Source organism: Scleropages formosus, chromosome 23, assembly GCF_900964775.1.
Source record: "Scleropages formosus chromosome 23, fSclFor1.1, whole genome shotgun sequence".
Lineage (NCBI taxonomy): Eukaryota > Metazoa > Chordata > Actinopteri > Osteoglossiformes > Osteoglossidae > Scleropages > Scleropages formosus.
In genome coordinates this window covers 21,692,306-21,716,127 of record NC_041828.1, presented here as the reverse complement: position 1 = coordinate 21,716,127, position 23,822 = coordinate 21,692,306, and the positions used below count along the sequence as shown (strand labels likewise).

Here is a 23,822-nt window from a genome sequence, read left to right as displayed (position 1 = left end):
GGGCTGCCATGTGGCCCCTAATTCCCTTTTAGTGTCTTAGCTGGGCAGGGGCTGGGTGACCTAATACCTTCACTCCCTTCTGGCCCTCCTGTACAGAGAAGATAGCCAGGTGCACTCTCACAGTTTATAAATGTTCGTGAAACACGAAGTACCCCTAAATACTACACTGCATGTAGATCCGGCAGGGTAACCGCTCAGTAGCCGAATACTTCCTGGAATTCCAGACTGTAGCCAAACAGAGCAGGTAGAACTCCACCCCCCCCCCCCCCCAGCCAGCTTCTGGAAGGGGTTCCACCCCTGGGTCCAGGCAGAGCTTGCCTACTGGAGGGAGGATGGGACTTTCTCCATTTTGTGGAGACAGCAATAACCACCAACAAGTTTGCTCATCTGAGAACCCCTCATCTGTGGGACAATATTAGAGGCCGAAGCAAAAATAATGGATCATAAAAAAGGCTCTGTTCCAATGAAACTACAATCATCAAATTTGCATACAAATTTGACTTAAAGACAGACTTGGGAATGGAACTCATAATCCAGGGACTGCCTGTGAATACTACGGAGACCTCCATAAATACACAACTGATTACTCTTACCTGTGCAACTACATGAAAAGAATGCATCAAGATACAGCGGTAGCAACAAAAATACTGACTGGAATCACAAAATTCTAGTGACTATCCTCCAACGCAAAATATAATGCACAAAAAGGCCAAAACTCGTGCAGCAGCGTTCTGTATCGGCCGTAGAGGTTTGATGGAAGTTGCTGGAAGGCCTGGCAGAAGAGTTGCAGTAGTCTAAGCAGGGTATCACCATAGCCTGGACAAGTACTTGCTCAGAATCTGAGATAGGGATGGATTATGCGGCAGTTATGCAGGATGTATCTGCAGGTCTGGGTTGTGGCTCCGAGATGCTGAGAGAAAGACTTGATTCAATCACTCAAGCTCTTAGCTGAGGAGGTGTGTAAAATAAAGTTTAAGTTGTTTTGTCATTTCTCTATACAGCTTGTGTACAGTAGAATGAAATGTTTCTTCAGTGACTATCGTGCAACACAGAACATGGCACAAGATAAGGACAGGACATGGACGCAGGTATGGCTGCCTACAGCTTACAGTTGTGGTGTAGTGTGGTGCTGAGTTAATTGTTTGATGACAGGTGAGTGTTGGGAGGCAGCTGGGTGTTGAGTAGTCTGACTGCTTCAGGGAAGAAACTGTTCAAGTCTGCTGGTGGTGGCGTGGATGTTCCTGTACCTCCTGCCAGACAGCAATAGGGCGAAGAGTCTATGAGAGGGGTCATCCACAATGCTGGTGGCCTTGCGGATGCAGCAGTTTTTGTATGAAGAGTCAATGGTGGGAAGAGGAACTCCTATCTTTTCACCTGTTCTTACCACTTGCTGTAGGGTCTTGTCATCAGAGACTGCAGTTCCTGTACCACACCGTGAGACAGTTGGTCAAGACGTTCTCTATTGTCCCTCTGTAGAAAGTAGTGAGGATGGACGGGGGGAGTTTGGCTCTCTTCGGCCTCTGTAAGAAGAGAAGATACTGCTGGGCCTTCTTGGCTAGACAGGTGGCGTTCAGGGTCCAGGAGAGGTCCTCCGTCATATGCACACCAAGAAACTTGGAGCTTTTGACTCTCTCCACAGTTGTTCCATTGATGTGCAGAGGTGAGTGGTCTACTTGGGTCCTCCTGAAGTCAATTATCTCTTTAGTCTTAACATTGAGATTGTCTTTACCCCACTCTGCAAGCTGGTTCACCTCCTCTCTGTCTGCTGACTCATCATTGTTGCTGATGAGGCACACAACTGTAGTATCATCAGCAAACTTGATGATTTGAACTGTACCTTATAGCACAGTCATGAGTCAGTAGGGAAACTGCAATGGACTGAACACACAGCCCCTGGGAGAGCAGGTGTTCTGTGTGGTGGTGCTAGAGGTGGAGTTGCCCATTCTGACAAACTGTGGTCCCCCAGTCAAAGTACAGGATCTAGTGTTTGAGTGAGTGAAATGAGTGTTGTCTAGCTTGATAGAGTTCATGACAAGAACACAGTCATCTGGGAGGTGAAGGATCTCCATTTTGGAAAGGTTGAGTAAGTGGTGATCGGACAGCTGGACGGAGATGGCCAAGAGGCATTGCGTGTGAATTAAGGGTTCTGTGTGAATGTGTGCTACTACCTAGTGGGAGTTTTCTTAAACATGGGTAAGATTTTACAAAAAAAAAAAAAAAGCACTTACTGAAGTTTTTTTTATTTTTGTATAGAGCAGTGACACAGAGTGCTTTAACACACGCCTACAGCAAGAAAAACTGATACAAAGAAGACAGTCAACTAATGGCTACCATAATGAATAAATTATAGAGCTATAAGTATACCTACTGGCTGCCATTCAATTTGACATGAGATTAAGAGAGTCAAGATTACTTCTCTCTCACACACACACCTTCAGAACCACTTGTCCCATACGGGGTCACGGGGAACTGGAGCCTACCCGGTAACACAGGGCCTAAGGCCGGAGGAGACACATCCAGGACGGGACGCCAGTCCGTCACAAGGCACCCCAAGCGGGACTCAAACCCCAAACCCACCGGAGAGTAGGACTGTGGTCCAACCCACTGTGCCACCGCACCCCTGAAGATTACTTCATTTAACTGTTTTTCTCCAAAGTGACAATGTTAAACTACGGTGTCTCACTTATGCAGCTGGGAAGTTCTACTGGAGCAATTTTAGGGCAAGTACCTTTTTCAAGGGTGTTACAGCCATTTCATTCCTGAAAATCTGCTCTTATAGTGAATGTGAAAAAAGTTAAGTAAAATTTAAAACAAACTGGATTGAATAAATGCAGCATTGCTGAGCCAGAAGTTCACCCTTTTTTCCTAAAACATGGCAAATTCCTGTCCTAAATGTAGAGAAAATCTTACTTGAAACCAGAAATTGAAAGTACTGCATGAAATGCAGAAAGAGCAATAAAAACATTATTGATCCCAAAGGAAATTGCATGAGGCCACAGCAGTGCATATACAGCAAGCTGAGATTTGAGATGCTGGAATTACTCAAATGGTGCAAAAATAGAGCAGTTACTAGTTCCTCCTTTACTGTAAAGTTGCTTATATTAAGTAAAAATTGGCACATCTTTTGGAGCAATTCATAAATAATTATCTGCAATATATAAATCGCAAGTTTACATTTAGCTGGCTCTTTTCTCCAAAGCAACTTATACTTGCTCAACTGACATTATCCAGTGGTATAAATGGGCAATTTAGGGTTAGCGTCTTGCTCAATGGTACTACAATTGCAAGTAGGCGTCAAACCTCCAACCTTTGCATCCAAAGGCAGTAGTGCCTTTTAATATTTTCACTTTTTAGGTGTGGTCATTAAATATGGTAAAATCTTCACAAGCTTCTTGCATGTCTGGCAAGAAGGCACATGGGTACGAGTCTGACATGCTCAGAAAAAGCTATGGTTGGCAGTGGGCTACTTGCCTTCTGCAATTCTTATACTTCAGAATGATATTTCTGATATCACATTGTTTCATGAAAGGGTACAAGGTACGAAATACACTAGCTTTTAAGTATCGATTAAAGAGCATAGTTGTACAAGGGATGCTGGTGCTTGAATGAGAACATAAGAGTGAAAATAGGCCAGCAGTTTCTGACGGAGGGCAGAACACTGAGCTACAGATCACGTGCACTGGTGTCAGAGCATCAGAACTGTAGTGAGGATACAGCGCAGAGCTGTGTTGATACACACTGTATTATGGCAGTGTATATTTCAGTTTGAAAATAGCCTGCAGAAACCCTGGAGAGTTAAAGCAAAGCATGGATGTTTTAAATTGCATATTGTCTCACTGCCCCAATCAATTACTGTCTTTCTCTACCTGGCAATTGCCTTTACCCTGTCTTCTCCCATAACTGTGGCTGTCCTGTCCTAATGCCACTGCATGTCTCCATTTCTTCATCTCCTTCCAACCCTGCCTCACCACTAATCCTTCTCCTTTCTCTGCACCCATTGTTACCTTCTGCCGTAACTTAATCTCTCTCTCCCTTCTGCGGCACAAGTCTCAGACCTATCAGACAATGCTATTAACATTTTCTTCTCTGCTCCATCTTTCTCTATTGACTCTGTCCGCTAACTTTCAGACTAGCATGCTGCAGTGCCACCCTATGGCAGACTAATACATTACATGTTAACAGGACCAAACTATGGGCTGCAGTGCGATTATGGCAAAAATCCAAGACTTGCATGGACCTGGATGTCTACAAACAGCTTAGTTTTCATTCTGCCATGTCCTCAGCTAAAACAACCTTCTTCCACAACAGAATAGTCTACAAGTAAACCATACAGACTCTTTCCCACCTTCTCATCCCTGCTGTGTCCTCTGCTGCCCCCTCCTCCTCACTGCCAAGGACACAGTAATTTAGTGGGAATTGGGCCTAAAGGACAGGTGTACCTCTTTCACAGAGCAAATTAGCCCAGTAAATTCCTCTATAGTTATTACAGTTATTTTGCAGTGGTATTCACAATATCCCGCATAATTTTGGTCTTACTGTGGTCGGACAGCATGGGCATGTATAGAGCAAAGGTTAATAAATAGGCAATGAGAAATATTCCTTTAAACAAAACTAATATTCACATGAACATCTACACTGTAGGTTATGACAATCAAGCTTATGGTTACAGGATTGAGTAAGTCCATTAATTTGAGTAAAACTGGAGTTTGAGACAAAGCTATTAGCGAGAGTATGACACGTCTATGAATATTGAAGTTACCCATCAATATTTTGTCATGAGTACTGATTAAACCAGTTATAAAAAAGTTACTAAATTCCTCAAAGAGGAATACCATCCAGGTGGATGGTAGATAAGGAACATATTGGGTTTTGACAATCTAGCTCTAGAACTTTAAGAGGTAAAAAAATTTCAGGGTTAATTATAATATTCTATTGAATAGAACGCTGACACCTCCATGATGTATAGAACGAGATTTATGAAAATAATCATTCCTCCAGAGTGGCTTCTATTAGTGGAATTGTATCAAACTCACCAAGCCAGGCTTTGGTAAGAAAGAATGTTAAGTTACAAGTCCAATCTAGTAGTTTCTTTACTGGAACAGCTTTGTTAGTGAACAAATATTTAACAGTCTGCATTTTACATTAGTTTTGCCTCAGTGATACTGTGAGAATGTTTTGCTTGGCATCAAAGCAAAAGCACTGAAATGGTTTGGGTCCTACCTATCAGACAGAGTCTACCAAATGATCTGGTGGGGCTCCCATTCATCTCCTCAGCCTGTCTTAACTGGTGTCCCACAGGGCTAGGTACTGGGTCCTCTGTTCTTCTCAATCTATACCTCTTCCCTTGGCCCAGTCATTGCCTCCCATAGAGTCAATTACCATTGCTGTGCTGACAACTGGAGCATCTGACATTTCCTCGTGCGTCACTGCCTGCCTATTGTACATCTCTGCATGGATGTCTGATCATTACCTCTAACTCAACCTCTCCAAAACTGAGATCCTTCACCTCCCAACTAGCCTGTCTTCCTGTTGTGAACTCTGTATCAAGCTGAACTAATCACTCATTTTGATAACTATTAATGAATAAGATGCTTTTCTTCAAAGCAATGTACATCTCATAGAAAATACAATTGTGTGCATTATATTAGCTGAAAGAGACAAAGATGCAGACACCTGATTCTTTAGTAAAGTTAGTTCCTTTCCACCATATGAACTAATGTTCGTCACACAAGTAGCTGCATTAAAGTTTAACAGAACATGTTTGACCTTCCAAAGGATTCTTACCCATCTCTCCTCCTCATCTCTCTGCATTGGCTTCCTATAATTTCCCACATCAACTTCAAGACACTAGTTATGATCAACAAAAGCATAAATGGAACTTCACCCAGTTATCTACAAGACTTGATCATCTGCTACGCCCCAACCAGAGTGCTACACTCCTCCACCTCTGCCCACTTGGTGGTCCCATGCATGAAAGGTAAAGCACAGAGGTCCTTGGTTCTGGAGCCATTGTGGTGGAACGATCTCTCACTCAGGACTGCTGAATCTCTCTCTACATTTAAAAAGGGTCTTAACTCACCTCTTCTGGAGTCACTTTTCCCCATGATCTTTTAAATTCTTGTAATGTGTAGATGTTGATGCTCTATAACTGATAACAGAAACCTTCACACAGCTACTCGCATAATGTAAATATTTTATGAATATATGTATATATGGGGGGGGTGCGGTGGTGCAGTGGGTTGGACCACAGTCCTGCTCCCCGGTGGGTCTGGGGTTCGAGTCCCGCTTGGGGTGCCTTGCGACGGACTGGCGTCCCCTCCTGGGTGTGTCCCCTCCCCCTCACGCCCTGTGTTACCGGGTAGGCTCCGGTTCCCTGTGACCCCGTATGGGACAAGCGGTTCTGAAGATTGTGTGTGTGTGTGTGTGTGTGTGTAATGTGATTTAAGAATTATTTGGATATAGTTCACATGGTGGAAAGTAACACATTAACTGTACTTTAGAACCATGCACCTGTATCTATTCATCTCTTTCTGCTAATGTAATGCACACACTTTTCTATGAAATGTACATCGCTTTGGAGAAAAGCATCTGCTAAATGAATACATGTAAATGGATGCAACATGCCAGGTAGGGTATACCTATTGTACCCTTTGTACCTGTTGCAAAGGACTCATGCTCAGAGTCCTTGGAGCATGGATTCCAAGAGCTTCTTCGATGTGTGTGCAGGTATAGCTTCTGGAAAAGGACCTGAAAGACCTGAACAGAACAAAGTTCACAATTTGAATACAGTAGTTTTGCATTTCATATATTCATACACTATACTGCTGCATAAATGTACAGCATATAGTAATAACTGAATATAGCCACTGATCAGGTACAAGCAACAGTGCATCTTGCTGCAATCTCTTCCCCAGGTAAGCAATGCATACACACCAGAACCTCCACATTATCTAAACAAAAATGTGATTCATCAGACTAGGCTACTGAAAATGCCAACTGGCTTGTGATTTTGGAAAATCACTAGTCACAGTGGCCAGTGAGCTAAAAAGTTGTCAAGCCCTGGTACTAACCACTGCATATCAGGAACACCCCACAAGACCTGCTGTTTTGGAGATTCTCTAACCTAGTCATCCAGTCATCACAATTTGGCTCTTGTCAAAGTTACTCAGATCCTTATGCTTGACCATTTTTCCTACTTCCAACACATCAAATTCAAGAAGTGACTGGTCACTTGCTGCTTAATATAGCCCACCCGTGACAGGAGCCGTTGTAACGACGTAATCAATGTTATTCACTTCACCTGTCAGTGGTTTTAATGTTGTGGCTGATCAGTGTATTGGAACAACCATGAAAAGCAGCAATACTGCAGCTACTGTTATTCAGAGTACAGTTCAATTTCTACAGCTGCAATCACATTTAATTTTCCTATATTGTATATCTGAACTGTGTTTACTTGCAGAAACAAAGAAACTGTAAATGTTTTAAAATGTGTAGAATCTGCAATACATGTACTGTAAACATAGCATTTCAAATATTCTGCAGCAGGCATCTTACTGCCACAACCCATTTCACTGGACTCTTTAAGCCTGTGGAGACAACCAGCTGCAAACAATTTATATGTGGACCAGCACCAATATGAAGGTCTGCATGCAGACTATTAATCACACTGATGGTTTGCACTGGGACACCTGCAGCTGGGACCAGATGAAGCAGGTGGAGAGCACTGTAACCATAGAGATCTGGTCCTTATTTAGCAACAGAAACAAAATGTGCTTCAATTTAAAGTGTTTGTTAAAGCAGGTGACGTTGCACTGCGCCACTGGGGAAAAACGGTGTGCCTCAGTGTCTTGGCCCTACCTCACCTTATTTGCACTTTCTCCAAGGTCAGTGATGGCACCAGTCGGGCTGTCCTGCTCCAAACGAAACTCATAGACAGCATTTTTAATGTGGGGTGAATGACAGACAGGTGTACAAAACACACTGGGCCACACACACACACACTGTGACACTGGCAGGTTTAGTCGTTGCTCTGCTTATGTTACAATGATGTGACAAAGATGCCCAGGCAGTGGAATGACACACAACTGGATATAACAGGATGCAAGTGTTATAACCTATGGTATACAGTGACCCCCCCCCAAACTGAGCACCATTAATATCCTTCTCTCTCTAGCAGTTTAGATACTGGGATTGCAGCAAACTTGGAAATTCAATAGCTTTTTGCTTGACACTCTCCAAGGCAAAGTCTCTCAACACAGCTATCCAGCCACCGTGCTCCCTGAACCCGTGTGGGTGCGTGCAAGTGACATAACAGCTGTACTTTGTCAGCTCAGAATGAAAACATTATAGTTTTGAACAGTACTGTCCCCACATGGGTGGCTGTGGAGTCTGATTGCAGCACTATGCATAACATCACTGTGGTCGTGTCCTCCTCAGCAGTCAAGGGCAGTGTGTACCTGTGCAACTCTATAAGGTGCAATACTGTAAGGACTCAGAGACCATGAGTTTCTATCTGCAGGAAATGCAAATAATGGAAACACTGCAGTCTATAACATGTTCACACACTGAGCCTGTGTGTGTGTATACCTTTGGCCACTGATGCAGTGAAATTGGCCAGTTTAAGATGTCTGGAATCCAGTGCCTATGGGTGTCACAGTGTCCTTAAGGGCAAGTGGCACGAGAAAGGGCTCATCGCAGCAACAGCCAGCGAGTCGCTGCTGATGTGCTCCACTCACACACCACTGTTTGTGGTGAAGCACTACTCCTGGGAGAACCCGGTTGAGCGTTATCACTTTGTGTATCATATGTAACTTCTAGAGCAAATGAACAGGATTCCTGCAGCAGAAAGCAGGCATGTTAAAAATAGTTACGCTGCCTGTTAGAGAAAGGACGAGGCCACAGTTAGGACAATGTCTGCAGGAAGGTTAACTCCAAGATACTGTCACTTCAGCGGAAATGGCCTGGGCACCCTACAGTTACTGCCACTACACAGAAAAATGTTTGGAGTGACAAGAATGGTATCAGACAATATGCTTTTATTTGTTTCCACAGTGCAGTAAACAGTTGTGTATATACTCTTTTCTCCAATATATCACTGAACAAAAATACACAAGACAATTGAACATGCTTCTTAAATAACAGCTACCAAAAGGAAAGCAAATAAATATACACTCACACAAGTCTCTTCAGTACCAAAACACGGGGGTTTGCAAAACAGTAACAACAAAATAAATACAACAAACAAACATTGGTGGCTGTTTTACATTGGTGAGGCTTTCCAAACCATCTTGGGTTGCTTCTGTGTCATAAATAAAATGCTGTGGCGCACGAGGACCGAGCTCAGTACCACTGTAACACAGGAGGGACAACTGTCCCGTGACCCTTTGTGCACCGCCTTTTGAACGATCTCTTCCAAAGATAATGGGGAAAAGAAACACATGACATGAAAGAACTCATTGACCACAAAGGATGCGAAGGATCAAACACAAGCATCTCTTCTCAGACTCATACCCACAGTTTACAGTTTACTCACATCCTTCCATGTGTAGAGGCTGCTCTCCGTTCTAAGCTGCGAATAACCTGCGTAAAGAGCACAATGTAGAACAGAGCTCAAGCGAACCCTTTTAGGAGGGCTGGGGCACAAAGATGGGGCACTCCGCACGTGTGCATGTGTACCATCGTGTGGTGTGTACCACGTGTGTAATGGGGGCAGGGGCAGGAACCTGTTGAGCCACACAGAAGGAACAGGCAGGAGCACCGCTGTAGCGCCTGTCTCCACAGCGCCACCAAGCACTTATCGCCTAGCAGAGCAGCATAGCCTCGTCGTCACTGCTCTCAGTCTTGGGTGCGGCCTGCAGGCAGGCATCCGGGACACGTGCCGTGTGGACCATACCACAATGTTCACAGGGCCCATCTCGGCAGGGTGGCCTCGCAACGTGGGTGGCAAGAGGAGCCTGGGACGGCAGCGGCAGGACAGGTCCGGGGTCCAGCAGTGGCCGGGAGCACTCACTCGAGTCACTGTCGGAGGCCCCGTCCACCACAGGGATCAGCAGCTCCACGTCATCCTCCTCATCTCGGCCCCCGCCTCTGCTGCCGCCGCTGCCACCGCCATGGTCCAGGTGGTGGAGGGGGCTGCGGGTCTGCCCTGTGCCAGATGAACGGCCTAGGGAGAACCGGACCCAGCGCAGGCTGCGCGTCACCCGGCTCAGGGCGCTGGTGAGCTGGCTCCTTTCGGGTATGCCACTGTCTCCGGCGCTCCCTGGGGGGGCGTCCGCACGTGGCGGGTCACCACTGCTTGCCGACACTGACACGACAGCCTCCACAGCAGACGCAGGTGGTGTCTTGTGGGGCAGGGGGGCCGCGAGACCACCCACAGCACCAGGGACATCTCGCCGATCGCCTTCCGTGTCTGTGTCGTCTGAGTCAAGGGGTAGCAGGCTGCGTAGCGGTCCCGTCCGCTCAGGGTCACGGCCTGCCCCGCTGACCCCTGGGCCTTCATCCGCATCTGCCGACACCAGAGCGAGGGAGCCAGAGCGCCGCGAGCGCGTGAAGTTAAACAGCCGTCTCCAGATGCTGCCGTGCCTGCCAGATGTGGGCAGTCGGATGGAGGTGAAGCCCAGCTGGGAGCGCACTGCTAGCCGCAGGTTTTCCAGAACAGACGCCTGTTGACAAGACGACACGTTTAGGTGGAACCCCAGTGCTTACAGTACAGTTTTAGGCCAACCATAGGCTTCTGACAACAGGCTGGTAACACCTCCAATGGAGTGAACCCTTACAAGGATCCCAAGCCAAGGAAGCAAGACAGAGAGCACAGCAGACACCAGGAGGAGCAGGGCCCACAGTCTGCTTAGGAATGCTGCTCTGAATGGGACTGTGCTCACCTGGCTACCAGAACACACTGGGAAGTCTTCGACGGGGGGGATAAGGCCCTGGGCAATCAGCTGACCATAGGAGGGCGGTGCCTCCCTCCTCAGTAGCTCAGCCTCCACACGGGACAGCTGTGTCTCAAAGGACCTGGGGGGACATCACAGCAACACACAATTTCACAAACAGATGCGAAAGGGACCACAGTTTCACTTGTGCCTTCCCACCATCAGAGGACAGTCACATCAGAAAAGGAGAAACTGCACTCAAGTGCCACACTGACCTGTAACACACCTGAGGTAGTGTGGTGACACTAATAGCTGTAACAGGAAGGAAGGGAGTGAATACAAACGGGGGAAACACACAATAGTATTACCCTTACATTTACTAATAGAGCCGACACTTTCTTTCAAACATTACTAAGCCACTTATGATTATTACTAATCACTTCCAGGAGAGTACCTTTATCAAGAGTACTATAGCAGGAGGTGGGATTCAAACCTGGATACTCTTGAGTACCACTATGCTACGTGCGTTCGTCCAAGGTGACTTGTGACAATGATAAGCTTCTACAATAAGCCACCTACCCATGAGACCATTTAAACAGCAGGGTACTCTAAACATAAGTTCAGGGTACGGACACAAGTGGGATTCAAAGCAGAACTGCTATTTAAACTGGTAACCTACAGACTAGTAGGCATCGTCCCTAACTGGCACAACATCCACTGGCCGAATTAAGTTATTCTGCATGATAAAACGTGCCTCTTTTCTTCAGAAGAGTGAACTTAGCAAAACAAGTCGATGAGTGTTATGTTGCATGGCTGAATGTTTGACTGCAGTTAGACACTTTGGGGGAGGGAGTCGACAGCAGGCGGCACTCACCTCCGCTCAAACATCCGCAAGGAGTAGAGTTTGCAGGTACAGCCCAGCGCAATGACCAGGAGAAGCCCGCAGATGAGGCTCCCAATGACTGCAGCCGTGATGACGCGCGTGGGCACTATTACCGGGCAGCTCTCCTCATCGCTGCCATCTCCGCAGTCATCCTGTGCATCACACACCCAGCTCTCAAACACGCAGCGGTTGTTCTTGCAGTGGAAGTTTCCTGGCTGGCAGAAGAAGCAGTTCTTCTCATCAGAGCCATTAGGGCAGCGATTCTGGTAGTTGCAGCGGTCTGAGCGTGGGTAGCAGGCGCCATTGCGCGAGCAGGGGAACTCGTCTTCCTGGCATGCACTGCAGTTGAGCTCGTCGCGGCCATTGGGGCAGTGCCAGTAGCCGTCGCAGTGCTGCTGCTCTGTGTAACAGCCCCAGTTGCCCCCACAGGGGATCTCCCAAGGCAGGCAGAAGCCATCCACCTGGTAGGTGACATTGAAACCACGCGCTGCATTGATCTTGTCGGCATAGAAATGAACACGCAACTGGCCCGATGATGACACGACGGCCACTGGTGCCCGTGAATCAAAAGCCGTTAGGAGGCGCAGCAGTCGCCGAGGGTTTTCCTCAAGGCCATCATACACTTTGACATAATCCCCGTAGCCCGTGCCATCGAGTTTGAAGTCCACAAAACGTAGGATGACCTTGCGATGATCTCCTGTGTCAATAAACCAGGTGCAGTTGCTGCCTGGTGGGTAGAAGTCAGGGTAATTGGGCGAGCTGAAGGTGCCATAGAAATTACGAAGCCACTCGCCACAGGCAGGCACATCGCAGTCGATCTCATCACCCAGGTCCTGGCAGTCAATGCTGCCATCGCATTTCAGGGACTCAGGCAAGCAAGTGTAGACACGGGTGTAGCGGGACAAGCATGGGAACTGGTTAAAGGAGCAGGGCTGGAAGGAGAAGGCAGCAGAGGGGTTGGCTGGTGCACAAAGTTCCTCGTCCGAGTTGTCCCCACACTCATCCATAGTGTTGCACTTCCAGCTCTCCGGAATGCACTTTCCATTGGAGCAGTGGAACTGGTCCGAGTCACAGCTGATCTCCTCCGAGCGCCCTGGAAGCAAGTTGGGATCAGTGGTCATTCATGGCTCGTGTATCTTAGGCTTTGACGATTCCCCAGGGAACCTGTCAGCCTTAAATACTTCTTTTCAAACAGATTTAAGTTACATAACAAAAATTTGTGTACAGGACTCATTCCCACTGACTACAGATGGTCCCGACTGTGCTAAAATGTATGGAAAAATATGCAATTTTACAGTATAGTGAAACGACAAAGTGGAAATAATAGAAAACAAGTACTGCCAACTGACTTGACAAAGTAGGAACGCAACATGTAAACCTAAACAACTTTTATAGGGGAGCCTCACATTGTGTGGTTAAATTACATTAAATATAAATATGAGCTAAAATTATGCAAAAACGCAGTTACAAGGAGCACGCACACCAGACTCAAACTGTACATTAAGAATAGACTAATGCTCCATGGAGGCATACAATGTGGAAAGTGCGGAGAACAACAAACATTTTATCAACTACGTTTCATATTCACATTACACCCTTTCCTAATAATTAGTTTTTGAAAACTTCCATCCCTGTTCTTGATCATTTATTTTTTTAATAAATTACCATATTTTGATACTGTAGGCACATTGCTAGCACAGAGAATCAAGTACACTAGTAGAATGAACTGTTGTAGAAAAAACATACAGTTCTGTACATTTACATTCATTCATTTAGCTGACGCTTTTCTCCAAAGCCACTTACAATGTTGAGGTTACAATTATTTACCCAATTTGTACAGCTGGGTAGCGTAAAATTGTACTGTAAAATATAACAGTATAACATATTATTTTTAAAAAATCTATCATAAATGACCACTTTTAAAATATACAAAAATTTTTTTACAGATTTAAATTCAGTTAAAAGCATCAGGGCAACGTACAGTGCCTTGCAAAAGTAGTCAGAGACCTGACCAGTTTTACTGAATCGCAAACAGTACATTGAAGTTTTGTTGTATTTCAAAACTACTACTAAAACTGCTCATTATAGTTTTGTTCATATATTTGAGTTTTTTAAAAAATTTTCCTAAAAATATTTGTATTGAATCACCACATATTAATAAAAATGTACTGTGTCCCAAGCTTCAGTTTTTTGGCAGATTGAAGCAGGTTCTCCTGCAGTATCTCCCTGTATTTTGTTTCATCAGTTCTGTTTTAAAGATTCCCAGTCCCTCTGAAAAGCAGACCCACAGCATCATGCTGCTGCCACCATACTTCACTGCAATAGTGTTTATTGAAGAATGCGCAGTGTTAGTTTAGGACACACATAGTACTTTTATTTGTAAAATGTTCTGTCTTGATCTCATCACACCACAAGGTATTTGTTTTTAGTAACGGCTTCTTTTGTGGTACCCTCCCATACAGGGTAGTGCTTCTGATGTGGATCATTGATGCACCTTTATTCTACAGTCAGCTACTGAAATCTAGCTTCTTCAAAGTAATTGTTTGACTCTCTGTGGCTTCTGCCACAAGTATTCTTGTTTGCGCAATTTTGAGGGATGGCCTTTTTGTAGACAGTGCCTAGGTAACAGTACCCAGGTGATAGTGCCTACTGGGATATCCAAACGTGGATATTACTTTGTACCCATTTCCTAATTTACTTATTTGTATTCTTTTGACAACAGCAGCACTTCAGTTTCACACCTTTACTTCAGAATCCCACCACTAATGATCCTGTAACAGTGGGGTTTTTATCCAGAAAACGTGATAATTATTTTAATGGTTCTCTGCTAGAGGTCAGTTGTAGGCAAGTGTGTCCAAATTTGGGTAATGGTTTTTCCATTTGTGTCAACTTTGAGCTTCCACAGTACAGGGGTTGTAAGCAAGGACTTAAAACCAGCATATTTCAGACTTTTTTCTTCATTTTTTTAATATTAAGATAAAAACAACATCTTACAATAATTGAGTTTCAATGTTTTGATATAAAATGTTGACACGGAAATGCCAGTGTACCATTTGCATTTCGTAAAAAACAAAAGATCAAGGGTCTGAACACTTTTGCAATGCACTGTACCTGTGGGGTAGAAGTGTCTCACAGTGATACATGGTCACAAATAAGAAGAGACATTTGCAAAACATATAGTGGTACACTGTATGAGACCATCTGTATGACTGGCATTTATAATTCCATCTTGTGTTGCATTCATTTGATGTACATTTCTAGAACTTTAAAATGGACTGAACCAATAATTTAAACTTTTACGCAACCTTGGTTTCAACTGAGTGCTCTCAGCCACATAACCTGCAGCCCTACCTCCCCCCGTAAGGTTATGATAAACTGCTTCCTCCAAGTAAAAGTATGCATTAGCCAAAAACTTCTTTATTAAGACTTTATTACATCTGAAGGCATTAGCAGCTGTCATATTTTTAGATTACCTTTTGTTCATAACACAGAACATTATATACTGTATATTACACAACTGACAAGGGGGAGGGGAAGAAATACTTATTTAAGCCTGAAAGAGGAATACAGGCATTGTGAATTTCTTATACTAATGATATTTTGTCTAATAAAGAAAGGTTGTAAAGTGCCAGGCTGATGAAAGATTTTCTCTGCTGCCATCAGCAGCTGCTCAAGAATAGACTGCTTAACAGCCCTGCAGCTCCAGGGTTCTCCCAGTCTGTCATCTTTTCCCCCCTTGGACAAATAAAAGGCAAGTCCCTCCATTTCAGTCACAAAAAGAAACAGTAAAACTTTAGTTACACAGAAATAAACATGTATTCACTTATTAGATTAGTCTTTGTTACCATGTGAGGGCTCATAGTCAGAAAGAAACCAAGACAGCGAGCAAAGCATAGATGATAACACCACCGTGGCAGTGATACGAGACATCCATGTGACGCGTGAGCTCCAACACCAGCGTGCGCCTCAGAGGTATAAATAGCTGAAGGCGTACCTGTTATGTAAGCCAGCCTGAAACCCTTCCCTGTCAGGCTGTCATCGGAGTGAAACTTGATCCACACGTGGTCCTGGGAAGAGATGTAGGGTGCTGGGATGGAAGAGCCACAGGCCCTGTAGCCATCTAGGTTCTTGTAAGTGCCAATCGACACCCAGTCAGACCCGCACCGGCGGGAGCTCTGAATCTCAAAGTCCTGGAAGCTGAGAGCAGAAGTGTAAAATTAGAAGAGATATAAGATAAGAAATGTCAATGTTAAGCTGCAAAAAAAAAAAAAAAAAAAAAAAAAAAAAAAATTAAATGATAGGATTTGTAGACCTATGATATGAAGCAGGAATGACAAAAGCAGATCTGTAAAACAGGAAGTGCCCTCTTACATAGAAGCATTGATAGATTTTAGACTTTTAATTACATAAAAACTGTCCTGTGAAAGCTATAAAAAGCATAACGCATATAGAAATTTTCACCATCCCTTGTTCAACTTTGACCAAAAAAAACCCCAAAAATGTTCACTATTCCTTATTTCACTTATATTATGTTTCCAATTACCCCCTTGTCACAAAATCACATCCTCTGAAAGCAAAAGAAACTATTTCTGTGCTGGTAACCATGGACACCATATACCGATACAGGAGAATATCAATTGCTGGTGCTGCTGATATACTGTCGAGACAGTGTGTAGCCAAAGCCTTCAACAGCTGAGAAACAAAAAAGCACAGTACAGCAGAAAGCAGCATATTATCTTGATAAAAAAAAATTGCTTTATTGCTCCAACTGAACTCCAACAAATCCTGATAAAGGTGCAAGTTACGGTCTACAGCTGGAGGGCAAGTCTTGCATGTAAGATGCTAAACAACTGAAAATGGCACAGAGAGAGATCACCTGATGGTGATGATCTCCCCTGGGTTTGCTCTGATGTTCCAGCTGCAGTTTATCCGGGATGGATATTCAAATGGCCAGCCGGGGCTTGTGATGACCCCGCTGGATGCCCGCACCTGCTCTGCCACCTCTCCGCAGGCTGCAGAGAGACACACAAGCCTGTCAAGTCAGCATTTGTGGACCAGTCTGACCAGACTTTTAATGGCAATGTGGGCAGAAAAGACTAATCATTCAAGGTGAGGTAGTGAAGAGGCAGTGAAAACCCATTAGTTACTTCAGGTGTCAATGTGTATATAATAAAAACATAAGTAAACTACAAAGAAACATAGTCTATAGTGGCACAAGATACAGGGCTCCGGCAATGTGAATGTTCCAAAAAGGGCTAAGCAATAACTATTGGAACTCAATACTTTAAATTTGAAAACCTTCCCTGAAAAGGTCACGTACCATTTGAGATCCCTGAAACGTACACATTTTCATGGTGCTGAGCACAGTCTCCGTTCACTAAAGAGAAGGGTGGAAACAAAAGCATGAAAAACAAGAATGATATATAAACATTTACATTTATTCAGTTGCTGACGCTCTTCTTCAAAGCAACTTACAATGTTAAGCTATTTTCACTGATTTACAAATTTATACAGCTACGCAATTTCTACTAGAGCAATTTTAGGGTAAGTACTGTACACAAGGGTATTACAGCTGGAGATGAGACTTCAACTTGCAACCTTTGGGTCCAAAGGCAGCAACTCCAACCACTACGCTACCAGCTGCTCCCTAATTTACACAAAATTCTAAATAAAGGTGGCTGTTTTCTGAAGATCAGCAGAAGACCGAGTTGATGCACACTCCACTGATTTGCCAAAAAAGTAATCACCTGCCAAGGGTGCAATACATACCTACACTCGAGAAAGCATGGCAGTCAACATGGCGATGTCCTCATTATTTTTGGCATTTCACTGTGTAATTTTTAAAGATCAGTCCTAAAGTGAAAAATGTATTTTCAGCACATAACTTCTAAAGATGGTTTAACTTGGTTTAATGTGGGTCTGTAAAATCAGATTTTTTTTTTTTTTTTGGACAGCTGCAAAGTCAAGGCTGTGTGCATGTTATGGTGGATGTTTGTTCACGTGATGAATTTAGTTTTATCTGATTTTAGTACAGATGTAGAAAACAACATCAGTGCAAAGAAAGTGGTGATGAGACGCCGCTATTTGGCCTACTGTGGTCCTTGCTATTCTCAGACAGATGTCACGTCCCACCTCAGTCTATTAATCCCCTCGGATAATGAAGGGATGACCCTCTCCACCATTGTACACGTAATCCCAAGGGGACTCTGAGCAGATGTGACAACCATCACCCAACAATAGCTGATGACTCAAACTATACATTAGGCCCGAGATGTCAGCCCGACATTTTGTAAGTACAATGTGTTTAACGGCACAATGAAAGAGTGGGTTAATTTTAAATAAATAAATAAATGACATTTATCAACTGGTGCTGGGTATCTGATCTGTGACCAGTCTGACTTCTGCACGTTCACATCAGCTATACTTTAACTCCCCCCCCCCCCCCCCCCCCCCTTTTTTTTCCCCTTAAGGGTGGTGGACTGGTTCAGTTCAGCCTAGAACTTACAAAAATGAGAAATGGTAAGATCTTTTTGGAGAACAGAGACACACAGGACAGTATCCTGTGTAAAGCAGCAACACCCAAAGACAAAAATAACATCAGGGCTAGATGGATCGAAATACACTAAGGGTTACTTGGCACTCGAAGCAGCTCGATTCATAAGCATAAGACTGATTTGTGATCAGACTTCATTTCTCCTTTCTCCGTAAGTCAGCATTCTCTTCCTTCGGTGTTCTGTGGGGCCCAAATTTAACAGACAACAGCAGACACTATCTCCCCCCCACAGCTGCATTCCATCCCTTGTTGCCAGCCTGTTGTTGCATCCTGCCAACATACTTTCAATGAGGCATGGTGAGAAAGTGCGCCCAAGGAGTAAGCACACAGGCTGCTCAAGCCCCTCTGTAGAGCAGCCGTAACAGGCCTTGTCAGTAATCCTGAGACGAACACTGTGACTGCAATTGCATGTTTTCCCTCTTCTCTGTAACCATTTCATGAATACAAGTATATCGAGCTTCACTCATCTAAGTCTCACTCTGTCCATAGCGACTTCAACAGTATTACATAAGTTTACACTCATTTACCCATTTACACAGCAAGTTAGTCAATGAGACTTATTAGGCAGCACTGATTAGAGTGAAAGTATCAAGTATTAACAGAAGCCTCCATCACAAGGGTAGCGTTAGATGCCCTATGTGACCCTGAAGTACAGCGTGTCTTTCAATCTTGTTATGCAGTGAAACAACGCTCCTGCAGCAGCAGCACTTGGATGTGCAGTAACTACATGATGTAAAGGAAGTTGAGGGCAACGTTCCAGAAAGATCATTATGAAAAGCAATATGACGAAAATATACCAGTCATGTTCAATTACACTTTCACATTCACTAAGTAAACACGCACTGCTACATACATGATGATAATCATCTGGCTGAGTCAGAGCAGAGGCACGTTTTCAGGGGCCATAACAGGCAAGAAGAGTGAAGTAGTGGCGGTGGGAGCTGCGCGAGAGGGGCACTGACTAAACGGACGAGGAAGACACTCACCAATGAAGCACAATGTGAGCAGCAGTCCAAACCAGCCGGCACAGGCCATCGTCGCCACAGCAGCTTGAACACGGATCGACGAGAGGAGTGAGCCCTTGACTGCTGATTACCGCTCTGATACCGATAGCGGCCCAAGGATTCGAAAGGCGGCAGCGCTCCACACTCTTCCGCCAACGCAACTCTGCTCCTGGAAGCACCGCAGCGCGGCTTCAATCAATCATGCGCGTCGGCGGCGTTCGCGAGCATCATTGCTCGCTGCTCATCGCTCCCCCCGACCTCCGCGACCGCTGCACTCGTACAAAGGCCGAGCACGCGCAGCGCTTCGTCTTGCGCCGCGGCGGGCTGCACGCAGAAGACACTTCAGAGGGCGGACATAACCGGCCAAGTAGCCTGAACTAGTAGCCGATTAACGGACGTACCTTCACCTGTACTCCACTCAGTCAGTGTCACGTTGAGCGAGTGAGCGGACGGCGCGCGCTGACCGTGGAGCATCCCACCGGCGCGAGACACAAAGCCTTCGCGCTCCTTTGTCACTCACTGGGACGTCCTGCGTACTGCCATGGCATGGGTGGCGGCCACCCGGCGGAGGGGCGCTCACTGCCAATTTCGTTGTACAGAACCCCCGGCAGGTGGACAAGAAGAGGACGCTCAGCCCGAGAGGACGTCCCTTCCCCCCGGCAAGCCGGACAATGAGTGACGCTGTTTACTGCGCTCTGCCCGCGGACGCCCACACAGTCCGACGCCGCTCCTCGCTGCACGCACGTAGGCTGTGTGATCGCTGAGCGACTAATCGCCAAGTACCGGTGAGATCGCGGACGACTAGTACTCCCCCATAAACGGAGCGCAAATACGAGATTCTGCTTTAACGTTCCTGAGCGCGTCTTTATTGAGCGAAACCCAGTACGAGCAGGACGTCCATGGTCGCAGAGGCCCTAACACCTGCCTCTCTTTGTCGCGCTGTGTTGTTACATCCGGGTACCGCCTCCCCCCCCCACGCACCGTCGGGTCAAGGGTCGTAGCGTCACTCCAGCGCTACTAACTTTCGCTTGGTTCGCAAAACGGTTTGATTGGTACAGTCCTTGTGCTTGTTGGGATGTAGTGGCTAAACCAGAATAATTCCAAGGGAAGAAAAATGCCAGTCCGTTACTGTCATTTTGACCACAAAAACACTTAGTTATGTAACGCGGTTTGTGTAAGTAAGGATGTCTAAATTTAAAAATGAATCAAGCATAATCTGACGAACTAAAATGTAAGAAACAGTGATTTGAAGAGCCTACAAAATCTGCGCTACACTGGTGAGTGAAGCAACACGGTCTGGAAGAAAGAAGTGAATACTGTGTATTCAACTCTCCTAAACTGGAACTGGTGGGCGGTTCAGCGGTCGTGGAGGCGGGGTTTACTGTGACGGACAGCTCCTGAGCCGCCTATTGAACTACAGTACAGCCAGCTCAGCTGCCTAAAAGACAATCAGCAGCTGGTTTGAGCAGCGACATCCATTGCCAGGACCTTAAGAGTCTGAAGAGGAAGCTGAGGCTCTTCTTCACTACGCCACACTTTTCCTCTCTATGCTGGTCATTTTTGTTTTATTTTCACACCTCATTTATGTTTTATCACTTTTCTGTTCTACCTTAACGAGGTCTCATCCTGTTTTTTATTTGGTTGAATTTAAAATTTTTTTGTAAACCTTCATAAATCTTGATGCCCATATAGCCTCTGTAGACTGTACCCTAGGGTCACGACAGACAACTGACTAAATAATAACATGCATTGTTATCTTTCTTTATTTAGTAGATGCCTTTCTCCAAGTGTTAAACTACTTACAATTATTTACCCCTTTATACAGCTGGGTAATTTTACTGGAGCAATTGGTGCAATGTTGCTTAGGGGTGCTATAGTTGGAGGTTGGATTCAAACCTTTGACTTTTGGCTGCAAAGAAAGCAGCTCTAACCAGTATGCTACAAGCTGCCCCAGTATGGAATGTTGCTGTTGTTCCCCTTTGCATATAGTATAACATATTTGAAAGGAAATTCATATTTTTATAGTTATTCATTATTGTATACTCCTTTGTTGAATATGTGTTAATCTGATTGTTAACAGAGAATGGAATTGACGTGTTTGGGCTGCTACATGAGATTAAAGTCACAACCTTTGAATTAATAATACTTGTTTTGCTAAATGGTGTAATTAAAAAATATTTGGTTGTTTAATAGGCCTTACTTTAAATGCACCATTGCAATGAATGTTCTCAAAGTCTGATGGGAAAAACTAACCATTGATTATGTGCAGCTTTTCTGATGTAGCACATATCAAATATTACAATTACTTCAATTCAACCCAAAGCCACAGAGAACAATACCCAGCATAGCCAACAAACATCTTCATGACCTGAGAACAAGAATCTTAACTGACTTCTCCTATCCACCTACCAAACCAAAACTAATCCCACCAACAAATAACCAAACCAAGCTTAACCCACCAACACAAAAAAACCAAACCACATCTACCAACAAAACATCTAAACCAAGCCTAACCCAACAAAAAATCAGCTATTAAGCCATGCTGCTAACAAAAAACCAACCATCAACCCATACCCACCAAAGCCAAACCAACAGACCAAGTCTCAATCACCAGCAGAAACCAAACAAGCCTACTCCCAAAAACACAAAAAACCAACCATAAAACCAAACCAACAAATCAAGTCTAACACACCAACTCAAAACCATCAAACCAGGACAATAAAACCCTACAGAGGGCTACAGCTCAGGGAATCATTGGCACACAGCTACCAGCAGTCCAAGACACCTACACCACATGCTGCCTCACAAAGACGATGCACATCATGAGAGATCATAGTCACCCTGCACGGGCACTTTTCTCTTCCCTGCCATCTGCAAAATGGCTCAGGTCTATTCAAACCCGCACAGCTAAGTACAGGAACAGCTTTTACCCCACTGCCGTAAGAATATACAACACTAACCAATGTGCCACCCTTAGTAACTAGAGTTGGACTGCTCTACCCACGCACATTTACACTGTGACTTTAAGCATTCTTTTTCTCATTCTGTTGTTCTGAGTTCTCTGGCTGTCAGCTGGTATTACTGTTACTACTGTTACCATTATTTATTGCTGTTGCACTACTCACTGTCATTGTCACTGTTTTGTTTGTGCAGTATTTCTATTGTCTCTGTCCTTGTCCATGGTCTGTGGAGAAGCATTCGGGAAGAATTTCATGATGCATGTACATGGTACTGTATCTATGACAATAAACTTGAAACCATACCACCAACAAACCAAGCATAACAACCAACCATCAAACCAACCCCACCAAAGCCAAACCAACAAGCCAAGCCTAATCTGCCAACACAAAAAACCCAACCATCACACCAAACCAAACCAAACCAACCCCACCAACAAAAAACCAGACCAAGTCTAACCCACCAACAAAGTAAACCTGCATCAAAGCGATATTTCCTGTGGAAACTACATCAGTGACAACAAATTGAGTAGAAAAAAAAGTCCAGTGATTGGTGTGAGGTCATTTCTGGTAGTAGAAAAACAGGAGGAAACGGCAGGAAGTGAGATGTGAAGGAAAGAGGAGAAAGGAGAAGGAGCAGAACTCCCAGAACTCATTCACTCAGCATCCATTCTGGTAGAAGTGCTGCCTGAACACATTATATAACATCGTAACATGAGCTCGTGGCAGGGCAGTAGCTCAGAGGTCTGCAGCAAATGTTGTGTGTTTCCGATGCTCGTACTCCAGGAGGACGTGCAGTGTCCCAGCTGACCACTTTAGGCTTGTGCAGGTGGCCAGCGCTGTTCTCTGCTGCATTCCCTTCCACAGACATGTGTGAAGCACAGTTAATGTTTTTGCTGTTGGGCTCATCTCAAGGGTTACATATCCATTTAAATGATTTTGTAATTCCTACCATACAATTGTTCAGTCATGCATCAGTAGAAGCACAAATATAGATTTAACTGGGAGAATCACATGTGTCATGTATACTTCAGTGCAGGAGACACCATCCCTCATGTGATTGTACATTTGCTACCTCTTTGCAAAAAGCTTTGCCAAAAGGCTATCTTAAAAAAAAAAATCACTTTTTTAATTTAACTTTAAATACACAATAAGTTGGAGGTGAATGCAAATTTTCTAATGATTTTTATAAGCCTGTTTGTTTGTTTGATAAGTATTCAGCTTTTTCTGCTTGCATTAAGAATGGGATAAAAATGAATGACAGTAAGATCCAGGCTTAGTGAAAGCAAATTCTGAATTAGCACTCTCGCTGCCTCTCTCGCCGTCTCGCTCTCTCTCTCTCGCTCTCTCTCTGTGTGGGAGAAAGGGAGCGAGTGAACACCTTTTCACCCCAGGTTTCTAAAGAAAAGGACACATGTGTACAAGAAGTTAAACAAATTGTCTGGATTATCCAGACCTCATATCAGCTGTCAGTTAGTCTGTTCAGCTCAGCTCTTATTCGCTGTTTGAGTCATGCATATACTAAAAATATACTAAGCTCCTAATTGCAAGGCC

At 44.6% G+C, this 23,822-nt stretch overlaps 1 protein-coding gene across 2 annotated transcripts; it reads right to left on the bottom strand.

The window, feature by feature from the left end:
- Positions 1 to 9,039: 9,039 nt before the first annotated feature.
- On the bottom strand, positions 9,040 to 20,880 carry lrp12 (low density lipoprotein receptor-related protein 12). 2 transcript variants are annotated; one of them, XM_018741471.2, is made up of 8 exons: positions 19,713 to 20,880; positions 19,294 to 19,635; positions 17,075 to 17,131; positions 16,631 to 16,766; positions 15,749 to 15,951; positions 11,746 to 12,847; positions 10,881 to 11,013; positions 9,040 to 10,661 (listed from the first exon to the last, which is right to left on the bottom strand). In XM_018741471.2, the coding sequence occupies exons 2-8, from the start codon at positions 19,340 to 19,342 to the stop codon at positions 9,801 to 9,803; spliced, it is 2,541 nt and encodes an 846-aa protein (XP_018596987.1). In that variant the 5' UTR covers positions 19,343 to 19,635; positions 19,713 to 20,880; the 3' UTR covers positions 9,040 to 9,800. The 2 variants fall into 2 exon arrangements, with proteins under 2 accessions (XP_018596987.1, XP_018596989.1); XM_018741473.2 differs by having other exon boundaries at positions 19,294 to 19,480.
- Positions 20,881 to 23,822: the final 2,942 nt, after the last annotated feature.